Source organism: Grammomys surdaster, unplaced genomic scaffold (genome assembly GCF_004785775.1).
Source record: "Grammomys surdaster isolate TR1022 unplaced genomic scaffold, NIH_TR_1.0 239, whole genome shotgun sequence".
Classification (NCBI taxonomy): Eukaryota; Metazoa; Chordata; class Mammalia; order Rodentia; family Muridae; genus Grammomys; species Grammomys surdaster.
The window spans coordinates 8,738,345-8,755,809 of record NW_021604684.1 but is presented as its reverse complement, the minus strand read 5'-3'; the positions used below and the strand labels follow the sequence as shown (position 1 = coordinate 8,755,809).

The 17,465-nt window shown below is 38.4% G+C and overlaps 1 protein-coding gene across 4 annotated transcripts in view; it reads left to right on the top strand.

Annotated features, from left to right (window-relative positions):
* Positions 1-17,465, top strand: part of Htr4 (5-hydroxytryptamine receptor 4) — a 160,037-nt gene that overhangs the window by 109,351 nt on the left and 33,221 nt on the right. Inside the window, exon 6 of one of the 4 annotated variants that reach the window (XM_028774233.1) lies at positions 16,541-16,706. The exons of the other annotated variants lie outside the window; for them this stretch is intronic. Coding sequence (XP_028630066.1) covers positions 16,541-16,631 — 91 coding nt within the window. The 3' untranslated portion in view covers positions 16,632-16,706. Of the gene's footprint in view, positions 1-16,540; positions 16,707-17,465 lie in introns of those variants that run through there. 4 annotated transcript variants of the gene reach the window in all.

Below are 17,465 nucleotides of genomic sequence, written 5' to 3'. Positions count from 1 at the left end.
AGTTATGGCTGCCTGCAAAAAGTAACTTTTTGGTCTAATGAGAGTTACACTTACCTGTGGATATAAAGATAGGTATTTAGAATGCAGTTGGGAATTTTACATGTTTGGGAAAGTGGCAGTAAATCTCCTCTAAGTTTCATGAGCACATCATCCATGGGTCTTGGCTAGGTTTATAGGACCAGGCATGAATTCCATCATATCAAGTAGGCCACACATCCAAGTAGATGGCTGTTGTTTAACTGGAAGATAGTAAGCGTCATGATTGCAGCCTTGAGTCTCTCTTACCAGGCTAACATTGTGTGGCCCTTAGGCTTTCCAGCTGGTGAGACTATTCATTTGGTTTCTCTCATGGTAGCTTCTATAGCATCTTCAGACAATGAGCAAGCTAGTCTTCAGGGAGGAGGCTTCCAGGTCAGTTCCAGCTCAAACCCTCTATGTCCTTTGTGTGAAGTATGTGGTGTCTTTGTCTATAAGATCTTACCTTCACGTTCTGGAAGACAACCAAGGTCAATGATAATAGAGTACATATGCAAATCTTTTGGACTGTCTTTATCAACAATATGAAGGGTTTTCTATACCTGGTGCTCAAATGTTTTGTTAGCTAGTATGGCTCTCAGGGGTAGCATTATCATCCCAAGTAGACTAAATTTATTTAAAGTGTTTTTGTGTGTAAGTGTGTGTAAAGTATATGTTTTAAATAAACATTAATGTATTAATCATTTTTCTATTGCTATAATAAAGCACCACAACCAAGGCAACTTATAAAAGAAAGCAATGAAATCAGCTTATGATTTCAGAGGGTTAGAATCCATAGTGAAGACATGGAGCAACAACTGAGAGCTCACATTACAAAACTGCAACCAGAAAGCAGAGGAGACACTGGATATAAATGAATCTTTGAAATCTCAAAATCGGCTGCCCCAACAGGCTTAGAAATTGTGGATCCCCAAGTTCAGGTACTCAGATCTAGGATACTTTCCCAGTCCTCAATTCCTAAGAACTTGGGGAAACTGTAAGCAATTTTCAAAGCTCATCTCAGTGAGAAACATCCTCCAACAAGGCCATACAACAAGGCCTCCTAATCCTTCCTAAACAATTCCAGAAACTGGGGACCAAATATTCAGACATTTGAGCCTTTGGGGGCTATTCTCATTCAAACCACCATGATAAAATGTTTCCCTATGGCTTTTTCGAACATCTTTGGGATTGCTTATTCCTCCTCCCCCAGCTTCCTCTGGATTACTCTTCTTTCCTACCCATTAAAGTCTGTCCTGAATCTTCCATTTCTTCATTTACAGCCCCTGTGTCCTACTAACCCTATTTCTAGAGATCCTGCTATGCCCCAACCCGTAGCCTCTTTGACTTTCCTGGTTTCTTTGGTTAGTCCAGATTATATTCCCCCATCTAAAGATTAAGAGCAAAAAAAAACACAAATGAGGGAGAATATGTGGGGTTTATCTTTCTGGATCTAGGTTACCTCACTTAGTGTATTTTCCATCTTTACCTATTTACCTGAAAAATTTGTGATTTCATTGTTTTTACAGTTGAATAATAGTCCATTATGCATACATACTAAATTTACATTATTCATTCATCATTTGATTGATATGTAGGTTATTTCCACTTTCTGACTTTTGGGAATAGAGCAATGAAGAACATGGCTGCCAAATACCTGTGGAGTCGAACAGCCAGTCCTTTGTGCCTGTGCCAAGGACTGGTATAGGTGCACCATATGGTAGATCTACGTCTAAGGTAGACCCTATGTTTTTTGCATATTCTTTGGATATTCTGGATTCCAATCCTTTATGAGATATAGATAGGCAAGTGTGCTCTCCCGCCTGGTGGGATTCCTTTCATTTACTTGCTTGCTTCCTTTGCTATCCAGAAGCATTTAATTTTCATGGAGTCTCGCTTGTCAGTTGTTGACCTTTGTCTCTGTGTGGAACTCACTCAAGTCAGAATATCCTTTCTTACACCTGCATCATGTAAGCTGCTGCCTAGCTTTCCTCTTAGCAGTTTCGGGGTCTCAGGTATTACAGGGAGGTCTTTGATCCATGAAGAGTTGACTTGTGCGCACGGTGATAGATTATGGATCTACACACATGTAGGTATGCGCCTTCAGTTTTCCTGGCACCATTTGGTATAAATGCTGTCTTTTCTCTAGTGTTTTTGTGCTAGTACCAAGATGTTTTCATTACTAGAGCTCTGTCTTACAGCTTGGAATCTGGTATGGCCATTCTACCAGCATTACTCCTTTTACACTTTTACTGCTTTGGATATGTATATCTGAGGCTTTTTGAGGGGCTACTTCTGTGAAAAATCATGGAAATTTTGATTCAGGCCACATTGGAATTGCTCACTGCTTTTGATAGGATGGTCATTTCACATGAATTAATACTGATTCTTTCTACAAACATGGGAGATCTTTTCACTTTTTATTGTTTTTTTAATTTTTTTCAGATATTTAAAACTTGCATTATATAAATTTTCACTTTCACATATAGGTTTATGCCTATCTGAGGAAGTTTATTATGATTGGTAGTGTTCCTATGATCTCTTTCTCAAAGTATTTGTTGTTGGTGTATAAAATGGCTACTGATTTTTTTTTTCTTTTTGAGTTGATTTTTGAATCATTACCACTTTGTTGAAAGTGTTGATCACTTCTTGAAGTTTCCCATAGAAGCTTTTCTTTACAACATTATGTCATATGCAAATCAGGATAATTTGACTTCTTCCTTTCCTGTTTTTACCTCTTTAATTTCCTTTTCTTATTTCTCTAGCTAAGTGCTTCAAGGGCTGTATTGAAAAAGAGTGAGGACAGTGGAAACCATCTCTTGGTCTTGATTTTAATGAGATAGCTTTGAGGTTTTTTTGCATTTAAAATGATGTTGACTGTGTGTTTGTCATAGATTTTTAAAATTATGTTGAGGTGTCTTTTCCTCATTCCTACTCACTCTAGAACTTTTATTGTGAAGAAATTTGGATTTTGTCAAAGGCTTTTTCTGCATCTATTGAAGTGATCATGTGGTTTTTGTATTGTGAAGATTGTTTATATGACTTATTGACTTATATAAGTTGAATATCTTTGAGTCTCAGGGATACAGCCAACTTGATGGTGATGGGTGACCTTTGTGATATGTGCATGAATTCAGCTGCATTTTATTGTGGAATTTTTTAATCTATGTTGATCAGTGATATTTTCTTTCTTCCCCCTCCTCTTCCTTCTTCTCCTTCTTTCTTTGTTGGATCTTCACCTGATTTTAATGTTAATGACACTGACTTCATCAAAAGAAATTTGGAAGTTATCCTTCTGCTCCAATTTTTTAGTAATTTAAGAAATATTAACTATAGCTCTTCTTTAAAAATCTGCTAAAACTCTGTTGTGAATCCATCTGGCTGGGCTTTTTTTTTTTTAACTGAAAGCTTCATTTTATTATTACTGTTTTGAGTTCCCATTTGTTGTGGATCTGTTTAAGTTGTTGATTGTTTCTTGACTGAACTGTAGTGGTTTGTATGAATCTAAAATTTAGCCCATTTCTTTTTAGATTTTTAAAGTAACGGGAGTACAGGTTTTTAAAGTCTTCCCTTATAATACTCTGAGTTTCTCTGGTGTCCATTTGTGAAGTTTTCTTATCATCCTGATACTATTTATTTGGATCATTATTTTTGTTTAACTGAGCCAAGGGTCTGTCAGTCTTGTTCTTCTTCTCAAAATGCCAGTTCATAGATGCATTGATTCTTTGTATTGTTTTCTTTCTTTTCTATTTAATTAGCTTTTGCTTTGATTTTATTTAATTATTCATTTTCTATCATTCTATAACAAAATAATGAAGCATTATCCTAAAATTATCCCCTTTGAGACAGAATTTTACAAAGATATTATATGACAAAATTTTCCTGGGTATAAACAACACACATCTATTAACCCTGTATAGTGAACCCATGACAACCGAAGTATGGATACTACCAAAATCTAACTTGGTGAGCCAATGAATTTTACTGAGGTTAATTACAGGAATATGGGTGAAGGGTTACAGGAGCAGAAATTACTCAAAGACAGCTTCATCACCAAAGCCTATCCCAGCATGAATAACAGCTCACAAAATCTGGGAACCTGGAGGACACTGCTCAGCCCGCAGGCAGCTCAACAGTTTGGAGAGTGTTCTTTCTGAGTTATTCAGTTGTTCTAAACCTTCCAGGCAGTTCAGCTTGTTTCTACTGAACTGGTCTTAGAGTCTTCTTTGAAGCTTAGCTTGTCTGAGAGTGACTCCCAGCAGTCTTTACTGTTTACATTTGAGAAGAAGCCTACTTAATCTGGTCACAGTCTTTACTGTTTATACTTGAGGAGAAGCCAAGTTAATCTAGTCAGTTTCAGTGACTTCCTGAAGCTCTTTTTAGATGTTTATCACTGTCTTAAAGCACTGCTCCTTAAATAGGAAATGTGGAGTTTCCACTGCTAAAATAAAAGACAGAAATTAATTAAATGTAATGCTACTTATAATGAATTGTTTAACCAACATGACGTAAGATTTAGTCACTGAGTACACCATGCGTTGTACTGGACAATTGCCTATATTATATTGAATGTTTCCTGGCTTCTCAATCACCTGTTGGCATTTCTTTGACCTGACAGAAAGCATGTTAATCATGTCAAACAGGCTGAACATCTTCTGTGTGTATTGGTTTTTCCTTGTTTGTATTGCAAGTGTGCTTACCCTCAAAGGCACCAGAGTTCTGGGTAGCAGCCTTCTGAGATTGATGCCAATAATGAAGAGAGATGGTATATGGCATTTGTGTGCAGGACAAACCTAAGACAATTATCATCTTGGGCATCTTCAAGTTTCCAAAGTGAAGGAAGCATCAAAGGTCAAAAATGGACACAGTGTGGCATGGTGTCCTGGTTTTGAATCCTGACTGCACATTAGAGATACCTGGGAGCTTTAGAAAACTACTTGAGAGTGGGTTTCACATGTGCAAGATGCTAGCATGACTGACCTTGGGGGGACAAAAATCTAAAGTTTTTAAGAGTTCTAACATAGAGTAGGGTGGAAAACTACTTGTGAATTACAGAAGCCAGGAGGAATTTTTATTTTTTATTGATCACCAATAAGCCATTATCCTCCCTCAAGGAAGTAGAATTAGATAATAACCCTAAGATCAGGCCTATATCCATTTCTTAAGTACTGAGAAAATATTTGTTTAAATGATAAGGTCTCAATGGTACAATTCTGCTTACCAGGGGATTGGTGATATGCATGTTTTTATACCTGGGGTTTGCTATAGACAGTTCATGGGCAGGAATGATGCTAAACTTTTCACAGCACACAGGGAAGCCCCCTACAGAAAGAACTCTATGGCCCTAAAGTGCTAGATTATCCTGAAATAGAAAGTTCTTTAAACTTTGGGATTCACAACAGAGAAACTTCTTGTCCTTGCCAGGAGACAGATGGAGAGTTCTTGAATAATACTAGAGGTACAACACCTGTAGTGTTGACATTTCTCAACCCATGCAGTCTCAAGGAAAAAAAAGCCTTGTGGAGGGTGCCTGAGATTTCTTCTGGGAAAAATCCTGCATGACTGTGGTTAGGTGTTGGCAACCACCTTGCAGATAAGCTTCCTACAAGGCAGGCTCTATGCACTTGTTCCCTTACACCATGTTCTTGGCAAGGACACAGCCCTCTCAATTTAGTCAGAGCAGCTGCTCAGGAAGGGATTGCCTCCAAAGCACACTATGAAACCCACTGAAAGACTCGAGTCTTGTGTAAATGTGTGTTTAGCCCACAGTAGAGTGGTATAGGTCTCTGATCCATTGAATTGATAGAAGCTTCATCTTATGCAGGGACATGTCAAACTAGAATGTGCTCAAAAGAAGGCAGATGCCATGATTTTTCCTATAGGATAATTCATTGTGTATGAAGAACAGAGGAAGGAACAAAGAATTCTGTGTACAGAGCAAAAGATTCAGATTATAAGCTTTGTTTTTATATATTTAAAGGTCTACTATGGGGAAAGGGGGACATCTTGTTCTTAATGGTTTGGGGTTTTATGAATATGTGTTTCTGCACAGTGTGGAATGAATGGCCTTGATTAGAGTGTTCCTGTAAAGCAGAAGGAAACAACTGCATGACCACTTAGCAGTATCAGCTGAGGGTCAAGTCACCGGAACCACCATGTGATCATTTGTAAGAGTTTCTGAGGAAGAGGGGGAAGTTGAATGAGATAGATCATTTTCTTCCTACAGTACAGTGAAATTTAGGAAAAAGCACAGACCATGTCAGCTGTAGTGCTTACCTAAAGCTGAAGAAGTTTTCAGTGTGCAGAGATGCATTGCAGGTGATACAGTCCATTTCAGGGGCTATTCTGTGTTTCCTTAGTGATCATCCTTGCGGTATGAAAAAGTAGAACATTCAGACTTTTCTGAGGGAGAAATTCATTCCTGAGTTCAGTAACATACAACTATTGGATGCCTGAGATTGCCTTTGAGGAAAACCTTGGTCAAATCCACAGAGCTGGAAACATTTCTGCAACTCTTCATCTTCATGGCTATCATCGGCTGGCTACCAGCTAATATTTAATGGTTTATATGCAAATCATTGAGCTAAATGCATCATATGTGTTGTCACATTGAGTTCTTAATCATCTCTGGGCAGGCTTCACTATTCCCAATTTACTGAGAGAGGAATATATTCAAACAGATTAACTGATGCCATTGTTGGAACTAAGCCATTGGGGGACATTCAGCATCCAAACTATGTCACCAAACAGGACAAAATCTCTTCTACAATGCTTAGCTATCTAGCTCAACTCCCAACACATGATATCTCAGTATTATTGCAGACCAGGAATCCTACAGTTTGAACAGCCCTCATTGTTGCAAAATTTTACTTGCCTGTACCTTAGCGTAATATAAGACATGAATCTTATGGGTAGAACGGGTTCTAGAATTCAGACTTAGTGGTTTGCAAATTTGTTTTTCAGGTTAACAAACCATTTTGCTCAAATTGATTCTTATTCAAAAGCATGGCAATGCAAAACAAAACTGTGGATTAGAGGGTGTTAGTATAGGGGTATATGTATATAACCATGGCCATTGCTCCAACATACTAATGCCTACAATGGCTATCCCATAATGAGGCTTGATAAAGTCTGATAAAAATTACCTGGGATATGCTGCTGAACCCAGTGTGTTATAGACAAAAAAAAAAAAAATAAGAGATTCAGAGAACATTAGGAGTCAATAGAGGAATAAAGAAAGATCAGATCTGGGGTTGAGAATTCAGGGTCAGTTTCTAACATGTTGGTTCATTCATTCATTCACCATCACCATCTTGCTATTACATTTATACTAAAATTACAAACAATGTCTGAGTAGGTAAATATTTGGCATAGATGCACAAAGACATGACACCTTCTAGAAAGGTATCCCAGTGTTCATAGTTTCTCACTTACTTCAAGTCCTGCTCCTGGATGCCACACACAGAACTACAACAAATTACTCAGACCATCCTGGGAAGCCTCTGTATTCAATACAATGTTTTCACAACTTTTTCAAAGGCTTGAACAAAAAGCTCATCACACATTTTGACAATCTTAGGAGATTTTTCCTTGACAACACAGAAAATTATAGAGATTTTTCTGCCTTTTTCTCCTTTTGGAACAATGTATAATATAGCTTAGAAAGAGACTCTGTTTTGCATATTATCATCTAGGGGGATGATAGGTCACTCAGACATGTAAGATTTAAACAGCACATGCCAGCTGCATTGGGCTGTGATAGAACAAACTTCAGTTGTACATGTGACTTGCAGTGATCTGAAGGTGAAAAGGCACACAAGCCCCACTAGGCCTGACACAATCTTGTTTCCTTGCTCATTTCTCTACAGCCATGTTCCTCTTCCTCTTCCTGTGGTAGGTGTAGAACTTTGGTGAGCTTCCTCTAAATCAAGCGCAGTTCCAATGTGATCTCTTTAAACTTCTCTGATCCCAGTTCTTGTTCTCTGATCAACAATTAATTACATTTTTCCTGTGGGCTCTCTTCCGGTTGCTTCTTCTTTCTTGTGGAAGCTCAGCGTATCCTGGGATCTTCTTTGTGCACCTTTTATACCCTCACCTATCTGCCCAGCTTCTCATGAGTAATGTCTAGGGGCTTATGGGCCTGTTGGGGGATAGTTCACACTTAGTGATGCTGGCTTGGTGAGGGTCTCAGGTTCTACCTGGACCTAGTTCATAGGCCTCATTCTTCCGCCAAAAATGAAGACCAATGTGCTATAATTCTCCAATGATTATGTGAGGCACCCATGAATTATCTAGTACAATAATAAAGACAGCAAATGAGGGTTCCTTTTACTATGAGTCTCAATCTTAAACACATGTTCTTCTAGATACCACCAGTCCCTAGTTGGAGTACCCATTGTTCTTATTGCCCTCTAAGTAAGAGAAAAAATAAATTAGTGAATGAATGAATGAATGAATGAACGAACTGGCAATAAAGAGAACCTTTATTTACTGTTTTGTGGACTTGCAAACTGGTACAGCTATCATGGAAATCATTGTAGAGAATCCCCAGAAAGTTAAAAGTGGATCGTTCCATATTACCCAGCTATACCACTTTTTGCTATATACCCAAAGGATCAATATCATACTATAGATCAATATAACACTTCAACAGGGCTGTTTACAATAGCTAGGTAATGGAAACAACCTAAACGTGGTACATATGCACAATGAGATTCTGTTCAGCTATAAAAACCAACCTTAAAATTTTGAAGGTGAATGAATGGAACTAGAAAAGATTATACTGAGTGATATAACCCAGACCCAGAAATTCAAATTCCCCATGTTCTTCCTTATTTGTGAATCTGAGCTCTGAATCTTTGCATATATAACTGAAATATACAAAGAAATTAGGGAAGCAGAAAGGGATCATGGGTGGGGGGTGTTTCTGTAAAGGGAGATAAAGGAGATTAAGTATGGCTTTCATTATTATTGCTTTTTAAACATTAGTGTGTTTCCTTACAACTTATTTGTTTGCTCTCTCATTTGCATGACTTGGTCACCAAGCCTTTTTGTTATCCTTGTCATAAAAGCAATAAATGTCCCTTTTCAGCTTTTCTCGCAGGGATATTTTGTATCTCATTTTACTGCTTCCAAGCTGACCATGTTCAGAGCATCACTGACTGCCTCAGATATCCAGCTCTGGTCCTTGTGACTCATATTTTCTCTCTACTACCCACAAGACTGCATCACTAAGCTGGCTCATAGGTATTAATAGAAGAGTTTAGTACTCCCTTGTTCAAAGAACAGCATACCCTTGTGTATGTAAAAATCAGCTGCCAGCAATATTTTAAGTGAAAAAGTCTTTTTTTTCTCACCTAAACTCTACCTTCCACTGTCAGAGGGCTGGTGGAGAACCCTGAACTCACTCTGCTGTGTGTACATCATCATCATACACATAGTTTGGAGGCCTTTGGGATAAATGACTTAGGCAGCATTACATTTCTCCATTACCTTCCTTCTCCTCCCCTTTTATAACTACTCTAAGTCTATTTATTAACTGTTAATATCAAGCTTCATCACAAAATTCTTTCCACCACAGAAATGACTCCCATATTCTCCAATGGAGAGAACTTTATTTAGTTTTTTTTAATTAGGAAGAAGTTTCAATTTATAGCATGGAATCCACAGTTAACTATATGAATTCCTTACTTTTCTGTTGCTGTAATAAGATACCATCACCAAGACAACTTATAAAGGGAGAAGTTTATTTGGGGCTAATGGATCAAAAGGGATAAGAGTCCATGACCACATGGTAGGGAACGCGCAGCGAACAGGTATGGTGCTGGAAAAATAGCTGAAAGTTCCCATCCTGATCCACAAACAGAACAGGAGAAAGAGCTAACTAAACATGGTGTGAGACTTTCGAAACTATTAAGTCCACCTCCAGTGACATACTTCCTCCGACAAGAGTACACCTTCTAATCTCCCCCAAACAGCCACCAACTGGAGATCAATTACTTAAACACGTGAGCAGAAAGGGGCCATTTCATCCCAACTATCACATTCTACTCCCTGACCATGCATAAGGTCAGGACCATATCATAAGGTAAAATGCATTTACTTTAGTTTCAAAAGTCCCCATAGGTTTTTACCACCTCAACACTATTTTAATGTCCAAAGTCTCTCCTGAGACTTCTGGCAATCTTTCAATTTATTAAACGCCTGTAAAATTAAAATGCAATTTCCATAGTTCCGACATACACATTATCATTCCAAAATGAAAACAGGGGTTATAATGAAGAAATGCTGGACCAGGGACTAAACACCATTAAGGAAAATATATCTAGTGTCAAGGGGCTGCAATGGCTTCATCCCTATGGTTTTGCTGTCTGTAAAATATGTTGCACTCTTGGGCTGGTCGTACTCCCTGTTTCCAGCTCTCCTTAGCAGATATCCCATGGCTCTAGAACCTCTAACATATTGGAGTCTCCAATGCAATCCAGGCTTCATTTTCGAAGCTTCATGAAAAGGCCTTTAGGGCCACTTACCCTCTCTGTGCTTTCATTCAGGGACTGCCCTGTCCCACATTGCCTGGCTTCAGTGGCTCTTCCTTAACCACAGAGGAAGATTCCATAACTCTTTTATGTGAGTATCCTTCATGACTCTAAAACCAGACCCATGTGTGTATCTGCCATGTTTGGCTGCCCACTTGGAATGAATCCTAGCCAGAAGTAGAAAACTCCTTCAACCCCTTTCTTTCACAAGTAGGAGTTTAGCTGGGTGGCATCTCCCTCTGGGGGCACACTTCCCTTTATCACATTGAGAATCAAGCTTATCCTTAATCTCCTTGTTTCTTTCAGCACAAGCCTTGGCTCCAGCATTACATTTCCTGGAGCTCTTTTTCTCTTCAAACTGTGTATTTTGTACCCTGCTTGGCCTACTGTCCTCTTTTATTTCAGATCTACATAAGCGTGATTACTAATAACCATATAATGGAGTCAGCATTAGGCTGTATTGAAGTCTCTTCCAAATTGTAAATTAGCTCATTATTTTTTCAATTTAACCCCAGGGAAATGCTTGGGACAAGGGCAAAACAGAAGCCAAAATATCATAGTAATGGTTTCTACCCCAGTTGCTGTAAAAGTTCTTGCTTCCCTCTGAAACCTCTTGAGCTAGACCTCCACAATCCATTATAGCTCTTAGCACTGTTTTCCAGATTTCTATTAGGATGTCCCCATTAAAGCCTAATTATAGCACTCAACCACTTTTCTCGTCCAAAGTCCCAAAGTCTTCCATAGTCTTCCAAATCTGTCATGGTCAGATCTATTAGAGCAATAGCCCACCCCCTTGTATCAATTTCTGTAGTAGCTAGTTTTCTTTTGGTATGATAAAACATCATGAACCAAGGTAGCTTATATAAAGGAAAGGTTTGGGGTGGCTTACCTCTAGTGGGATAAGGGTCCCTCACCATCATGGCAGAGAGCACAGCAGCAGGCAGGCAGGACTGGCATTAGAGCAGAAGCTGAAAGCTTACATCCTCATCCACAAAACGGGAGTAGAAAGAGCTAACTTGAAAGGGTATGAAAGCATGTCCCCAGTGGCATACTCTTTCCAATACGTGTATACCTCTTAAGCCTTCACAAACAGCCACTAAGTGAAGACCAAACATTCAAACAAATGAGCCTATGGAGAACGTGTCAATCAAACCACCACACCATTCAACCAATCCATATCTACATTATATTTCCCTCTTATTAAATGGAAATAAATATCCTGTGCATTCTGTCCCTATAGATTTGTGCTAAAGATTAAACATGGAGAAAGATGAGAACATGCTATCTATTGTAAAGAGGCTCAGCCAATTCATTAAGTGAAACCCAGTATATTTCAAATTGACCTGTTAGATTATTGGAAAAATTTTATTTTGATGATGTTTTGTGTCAGGGATTTTACATAACACTGGCAATGTTTTTGGCCATGTCTGTGTTTGAGGACAGTCAGTTATGGTCTCACTGTATTTTTGAACCCTATCCCACACCCTTCTACTTAAAAACACTTAACAGCTTTGGAGAGTAAATTCGTGGCTCAGAAATTGAGGACTTTTTGATTCTTTGACACAAAAGCAAAATTACCTTCCCTGTGTTTCCAGAAAATCTTCTTCCCTCTAAGTGGAATATAAATGATCAAATGCTAACAATAGGATATTAAAAGCCAAATTTGAAGCAATTACCCACAGCTTTGCAGAACAGTCCCACACACAACTGCTACCCAATCAAAAGGCCCATGTCTGTCACCCACTATCCCTGCTACTCATGGAATCAGAATGTCAGAACTGCAAAGGATCTTATGGATTATTCCCCTCCCACTCACTTAACAAATGGGGGAAATGAGGCACAGAAATAAGTCTGTGCTGTTGGGTACATACACTGGCAGACTAACACCACGTTAGAACTCCCTGTGTTCTGATTATTGTTCTTATTGCTGCACTTTGCTATTGCTCCTGCTCATGACTTTAGCTAGCAGCAAAGTGGGTTCCTGGAATGGCAAAACAGTGCACACTCAGTGTTATCTTTTATACCACATGCCATCTCTTCTGGTGTAATATAATCATCCATAAATTTTTATCTTGTGTAAAAGCCTTCAGGCAAATTGCACTAAAGTATTAACTGTTAATTGTGCTGGTATAATAACATAAGTAGAGATTATTCCAGACAAGTGACATCATCATACCACCCTTTCCTATTCTAAAGTCCCCTACTGCCTTTGCTACTGTGGAGAGGAAATGGTTGTGTCTTCCATGGATTTAGAGGCTCAGCCATTATGAAGCCTGGGTCAATGGCATATGAGCAATCCTTTCTTCCTTCTCATCTTCCTCATATTCACATTTTAAAAAATTCTTTGTAGATATGTCAACAAATGAGATAAATAGAAATGTAGGGTGATAATGTTTGGGCATATGTTGAGTTATCTAAAGAGTTAATGGCATTTGAAAATTATAGAAGGACATATAACTAAGAATGAATCTGAATCCCAAGTGTGTTCAGAGAAAGTGGTGGTCTCAGAAATAGTTTTATGTTACTTTTTGGGAAGAATGGGTGCATATTCTCTATAACAAGAGAAGATGCTAGCTGAAAAGAAGAGAACATTATGGGACATTGCTGTCTAGATTAATGAAAAGCCATATGTATCTCCAAGCAAAGTATACAAAATCTCATGGTTTGAAAATTGACTGATGATATCCCCAAGTGGCTCTCTGGAACACAGGTGAAACAGCACAAGAGTAGATATCAGTAAGCAATAACCAGTTTTTCAAGAAAGACTCTAGAAATTGCAAATGTGTGGCATAAAGTGGACTTCACTAGAATTCCAAGACATTCATTGTACAAATGAACAAAAATAACTCAATGTAAGATGTGATCATATTATAATAGAACAGTTTTTGATGAAACACTTTAACATATCACCAGGAAAATCTTAATAGGATGAGGTCATGCTAAAGCATGCTGAGACTTAGGTGTTTTTTCCCACGATATACTGTTACACTTTGTTCTGCTCTCGTGTATACTTTTCCCTTGGCTGAAAACTTAAAATTCAGATAACACTTAGCTAAAATGTCTAGGTAGTGACAATGATAGGTTATCTATGTTCTTAGAAAACATTTGAAATATGGTTTAGTAAGTCATTATTGAAAATCATTTGAAATGTTGAAATTCTTATAGTATGAACTCAAGTGGCAAAATTGTTACCAAGCCCATAAGATAAAGTTTAACTGAGATAAATATTCTCCATTTTGACTCAAATATATGGCAATATATAATAATGTAATAACATAATTATTAACTAGAATAAACTCATCACAACTCCAAGTATAGATACTACCTTAGAGCGAAAGGATTCAAAAAAGCTTTCTAGCAAATGGGACCAACAAGGAGCTGGCATTGCTATCTTAATAGCTGGAAAAATGGACTTCAGCAAAAGTTAATCAGAAGAAACCAATAATACTAATTCTAATTAATGCAATTACTAACCAAGAGGACATTACACACATACATGGAAAACTCTGACTCACTCAGTTTTCTAAAAAGCATCCTACTGTAAAGGTAAAAATTAACCCCAGCAGCACGGCAATGGTGGATTATTTCAATATCCTCCTTTCTCCAGATCATCTGGACAAAAAATAACAGAGAAACATAAACATTAAATGACAGTAAACATCAAATGTCTCTAACAGATAGCTACAGAGTACTCTACCCAAACAACAAAGGATATACTTTCTACTCAATGGCCTGTGGAAATCTTTTATAAACTGGATGACATGATTGGGACACAAATCTCAAAGAACACAGAACAATTGGAGTAATGCCGTGTAATCTATATCACCACAATGCATTAAAGCTGGAAATCCAAAGGAAAAGAATCTCTAGAATTTCCGTGCATCTATGGAGATTCTGATATAAAGTCAGAAAGAGAACAAGTAAACAATTTACTTTTGCAATTCAAGAATTTGGAAGACAAAAATAACCAAACCTACATCGAGTAAATCGGAAGAAAAAAAACCTTTAAAACATGACAGAAATTAATAAAATAGAAACAGACCAATACAAGAAATTAACAAATCTATGAGTTGATTCTCTGAAAAGATAAAATTGACAATGAACCAAAAGAAGGAAGAGATGACTCAAATAAACAGAATTAAATATAAACACTACAATAAACAGCAAAGAAATTTAGAATATTATAAGGTAATACTTTAAAAACCTATACTTCATTAAGCTAGAAAACTTTTAAAAAAAACAGATAAATATCTATATTTATCAGCATAGAACTGAAACCAAGAAAGTGTCAGCAACTTAAACAGAACCATAACAAATAAGGAGATTTAAACAGTAATGCAAGATCTCACATTTAAAAGCCCAGATTCTGATTGATTCACAGCCGAATTCCACCAGACTGTCAATAAAGAACTACAACTAATATTTCTCAAATTAAAAGAAAGTACTTCAAAAATGCTGTTATTACTGTAATTCCAAAACCTAGAAGCCAATATTTCTGATGAACATGGATAAGAAAAACTCTCAACAAAATCTTTTCAAACTAAATACAGGTACATATCAAGAAAGATTATCCATCACCATCAAGTTGGCTTCAACACATACAGCTATAACTCAACATATATAAAACAATAAATGTAATCCTCCTATGTGTTAACATTACAAAAATCACATTATCATCCTGATAGCTGCAGGAAAGAACTTTGACAAAATCCAACATGCCTTCATGATTAAAAAGTCCTAGAGATGGTTGAATTGGAAAATCTGTATATGGCAAACATATACCCACCATGATCCTAACTGTCAAATAACGCAAAGCTATCCTATTAAAGTCAGGAAGGAACAAGAGAGGGCTTCCACTGTTCCAACTCCCTTTTAACACAGCACTTGAAGCACTATCTAGAGCAATATAAGAAGAGAAAGAAATTAAAGGGATAAAAACGGGAAACACGTGTCTACAGATGTTGATAACAAAGTCATTATTAATCAATAGTGTAGAGGGAGGAGCTGATAACTAAAATCTGGCTCCCTAATTGTTTCTTGATTATGTCAATAAAGATGGCAGAAGCCAATCATTGGGCAAAGATAAAAAGGTGGGATTTCCAGGTCTCAGGAGAAAGGGCTTCCCAGCCAGGCTCTGGAGAGAGGAGCATGAGCCATGTAAGGTCTGGGGGCTATTAGAAGTGGTGGTGGCTCCCGCCACCAGCAGAGTTCAAATATAAGATAGCTGGTGAGTTTAGAACAACAAATTCTTTACCCAGCAGTTGTGTTATCTAGCTGGTTTTGAAATAGTAAGGCTGTCTGGTGTTTTCCATCCATGGTGACTCAGGTGGGCAAGAGAAAGGGCATAGCCTGGGCAGTTGTTAGAGCATTAGCAGAGCTAGCTGCTGGGTGGTTGGTCAGTGTAGAGTGTTTGCAGCTTCTGAAGTTCATGGGAAAAGCATGAGCTGTAGGCACCCAGCAAGAAACAAGCGTGGGTTTTTAAAACTACTCGCAATAGCATATTAGCACTGATAGGAATGAGATCACTGTGAGTGTGTCCACATAAGCAAACTAATTATTTAGTCTGTATATTGTGATGCTTATTGTGCTTGAAGAACTGGGCTCCTTCCAAGTGCTTTACTCTACGAGACATCACCAGAACATGTATGTTGTTCACAGGACACTGCTCACTATGGAATATGATCTGGAGGAGAAAATTTGAGATATCCAATCAGGAGAGGTTAGGATTTTGGGTGGGTCTGAAATACAAAGCAGACCTGTTGGGCAGAAATGTTAGGAGTATAAATTTGGGCTGGACATTAATTATTTTTAAATAGTTAAAGTCATTCAGGAATAATTATTGGCTCATTTATTGTCGGGAACTCTTAGTTTAGAGGCTAAACTGCAGCCCATTTGCATGGTGCATGGAGATACCTGCTTTGGGAGTGCCTATTCACCATCTTGTGACTCCATTTCAGTACTTGAGCCTTTCTAATCTTCTTCTCCTCCAGGGATGCAGTGGAATGTGGTGGCCAGTGGGAGAGCCGGTGTCACCTCACAGCAACTTCTCCTTTGGTGGCTGCTCAGCCCAGTGATACTTAGGCCCCTGGGACAATGACCTAGAAGACAACTGTGGCTTGAAACGAAGCCAGTCCTAAGCTGCTACTTGTGTGTATGTGGCTGCCCCTGGCACTCTCTCCTGCAAGGCTTTCCAAGAGCACGAGGCAATCCACACTGGACTTTTCCGCCAGGATTCCAACAGTATTTGAGGAAGTCAGGGGAGAGAAGGGCTTCATCCTTCACTTTCTGTTTCTCAATATTTCCTCCTCCTGGAGTCTCCACTCTTGCTTGGTAGTCTCTGAAGTCCATGACCTAGTCCCCTTGCTGTTTCCAGTCTGTCTTGTAAATGTTTAGTGTTCGATTTTCAGTTTCCAAACATGCCTTCTCTGAAGTGTCATCTTACAGATACTGTCAAAACATGTGCCTGTCTCGATTACATTTCTTGCTTGGTCACACCTACTATAGCTGTGTTCAGACCCTCCACCCTTCTTTCCTTGCTCTCTTCTCTGCTGGGCACTTGTATACTTTCTTTCCTTTGTCTAGGTGTAGATATTGCATCCTCTTGGCCAGTCCTGTGTCAGTCATAGAGCTGTTTTCTTTTTCCTGTGTTTAGTGTTAATGTTCTCTTCAGGACAGGCTCCATTCGTTTGTCATTGGAGACACAGAAGAGAGATCTGTCAGTGGAAAATGGTCTCTGCAGAAACCCTGGAGGGAAGTCAAAGACAGCTTCCCCGAGTGCCAAGGCCAGATTTATCTCATCTGAGAGATTTTACTTTCCTTTCAGCTCAGATAGAATACCTAAAGAGCCTTAGGCAGGGCTGGTGTCATCACGGGCATCCATTAAGAGATGCTCGGACTTTTCCAGTGGACAGAACT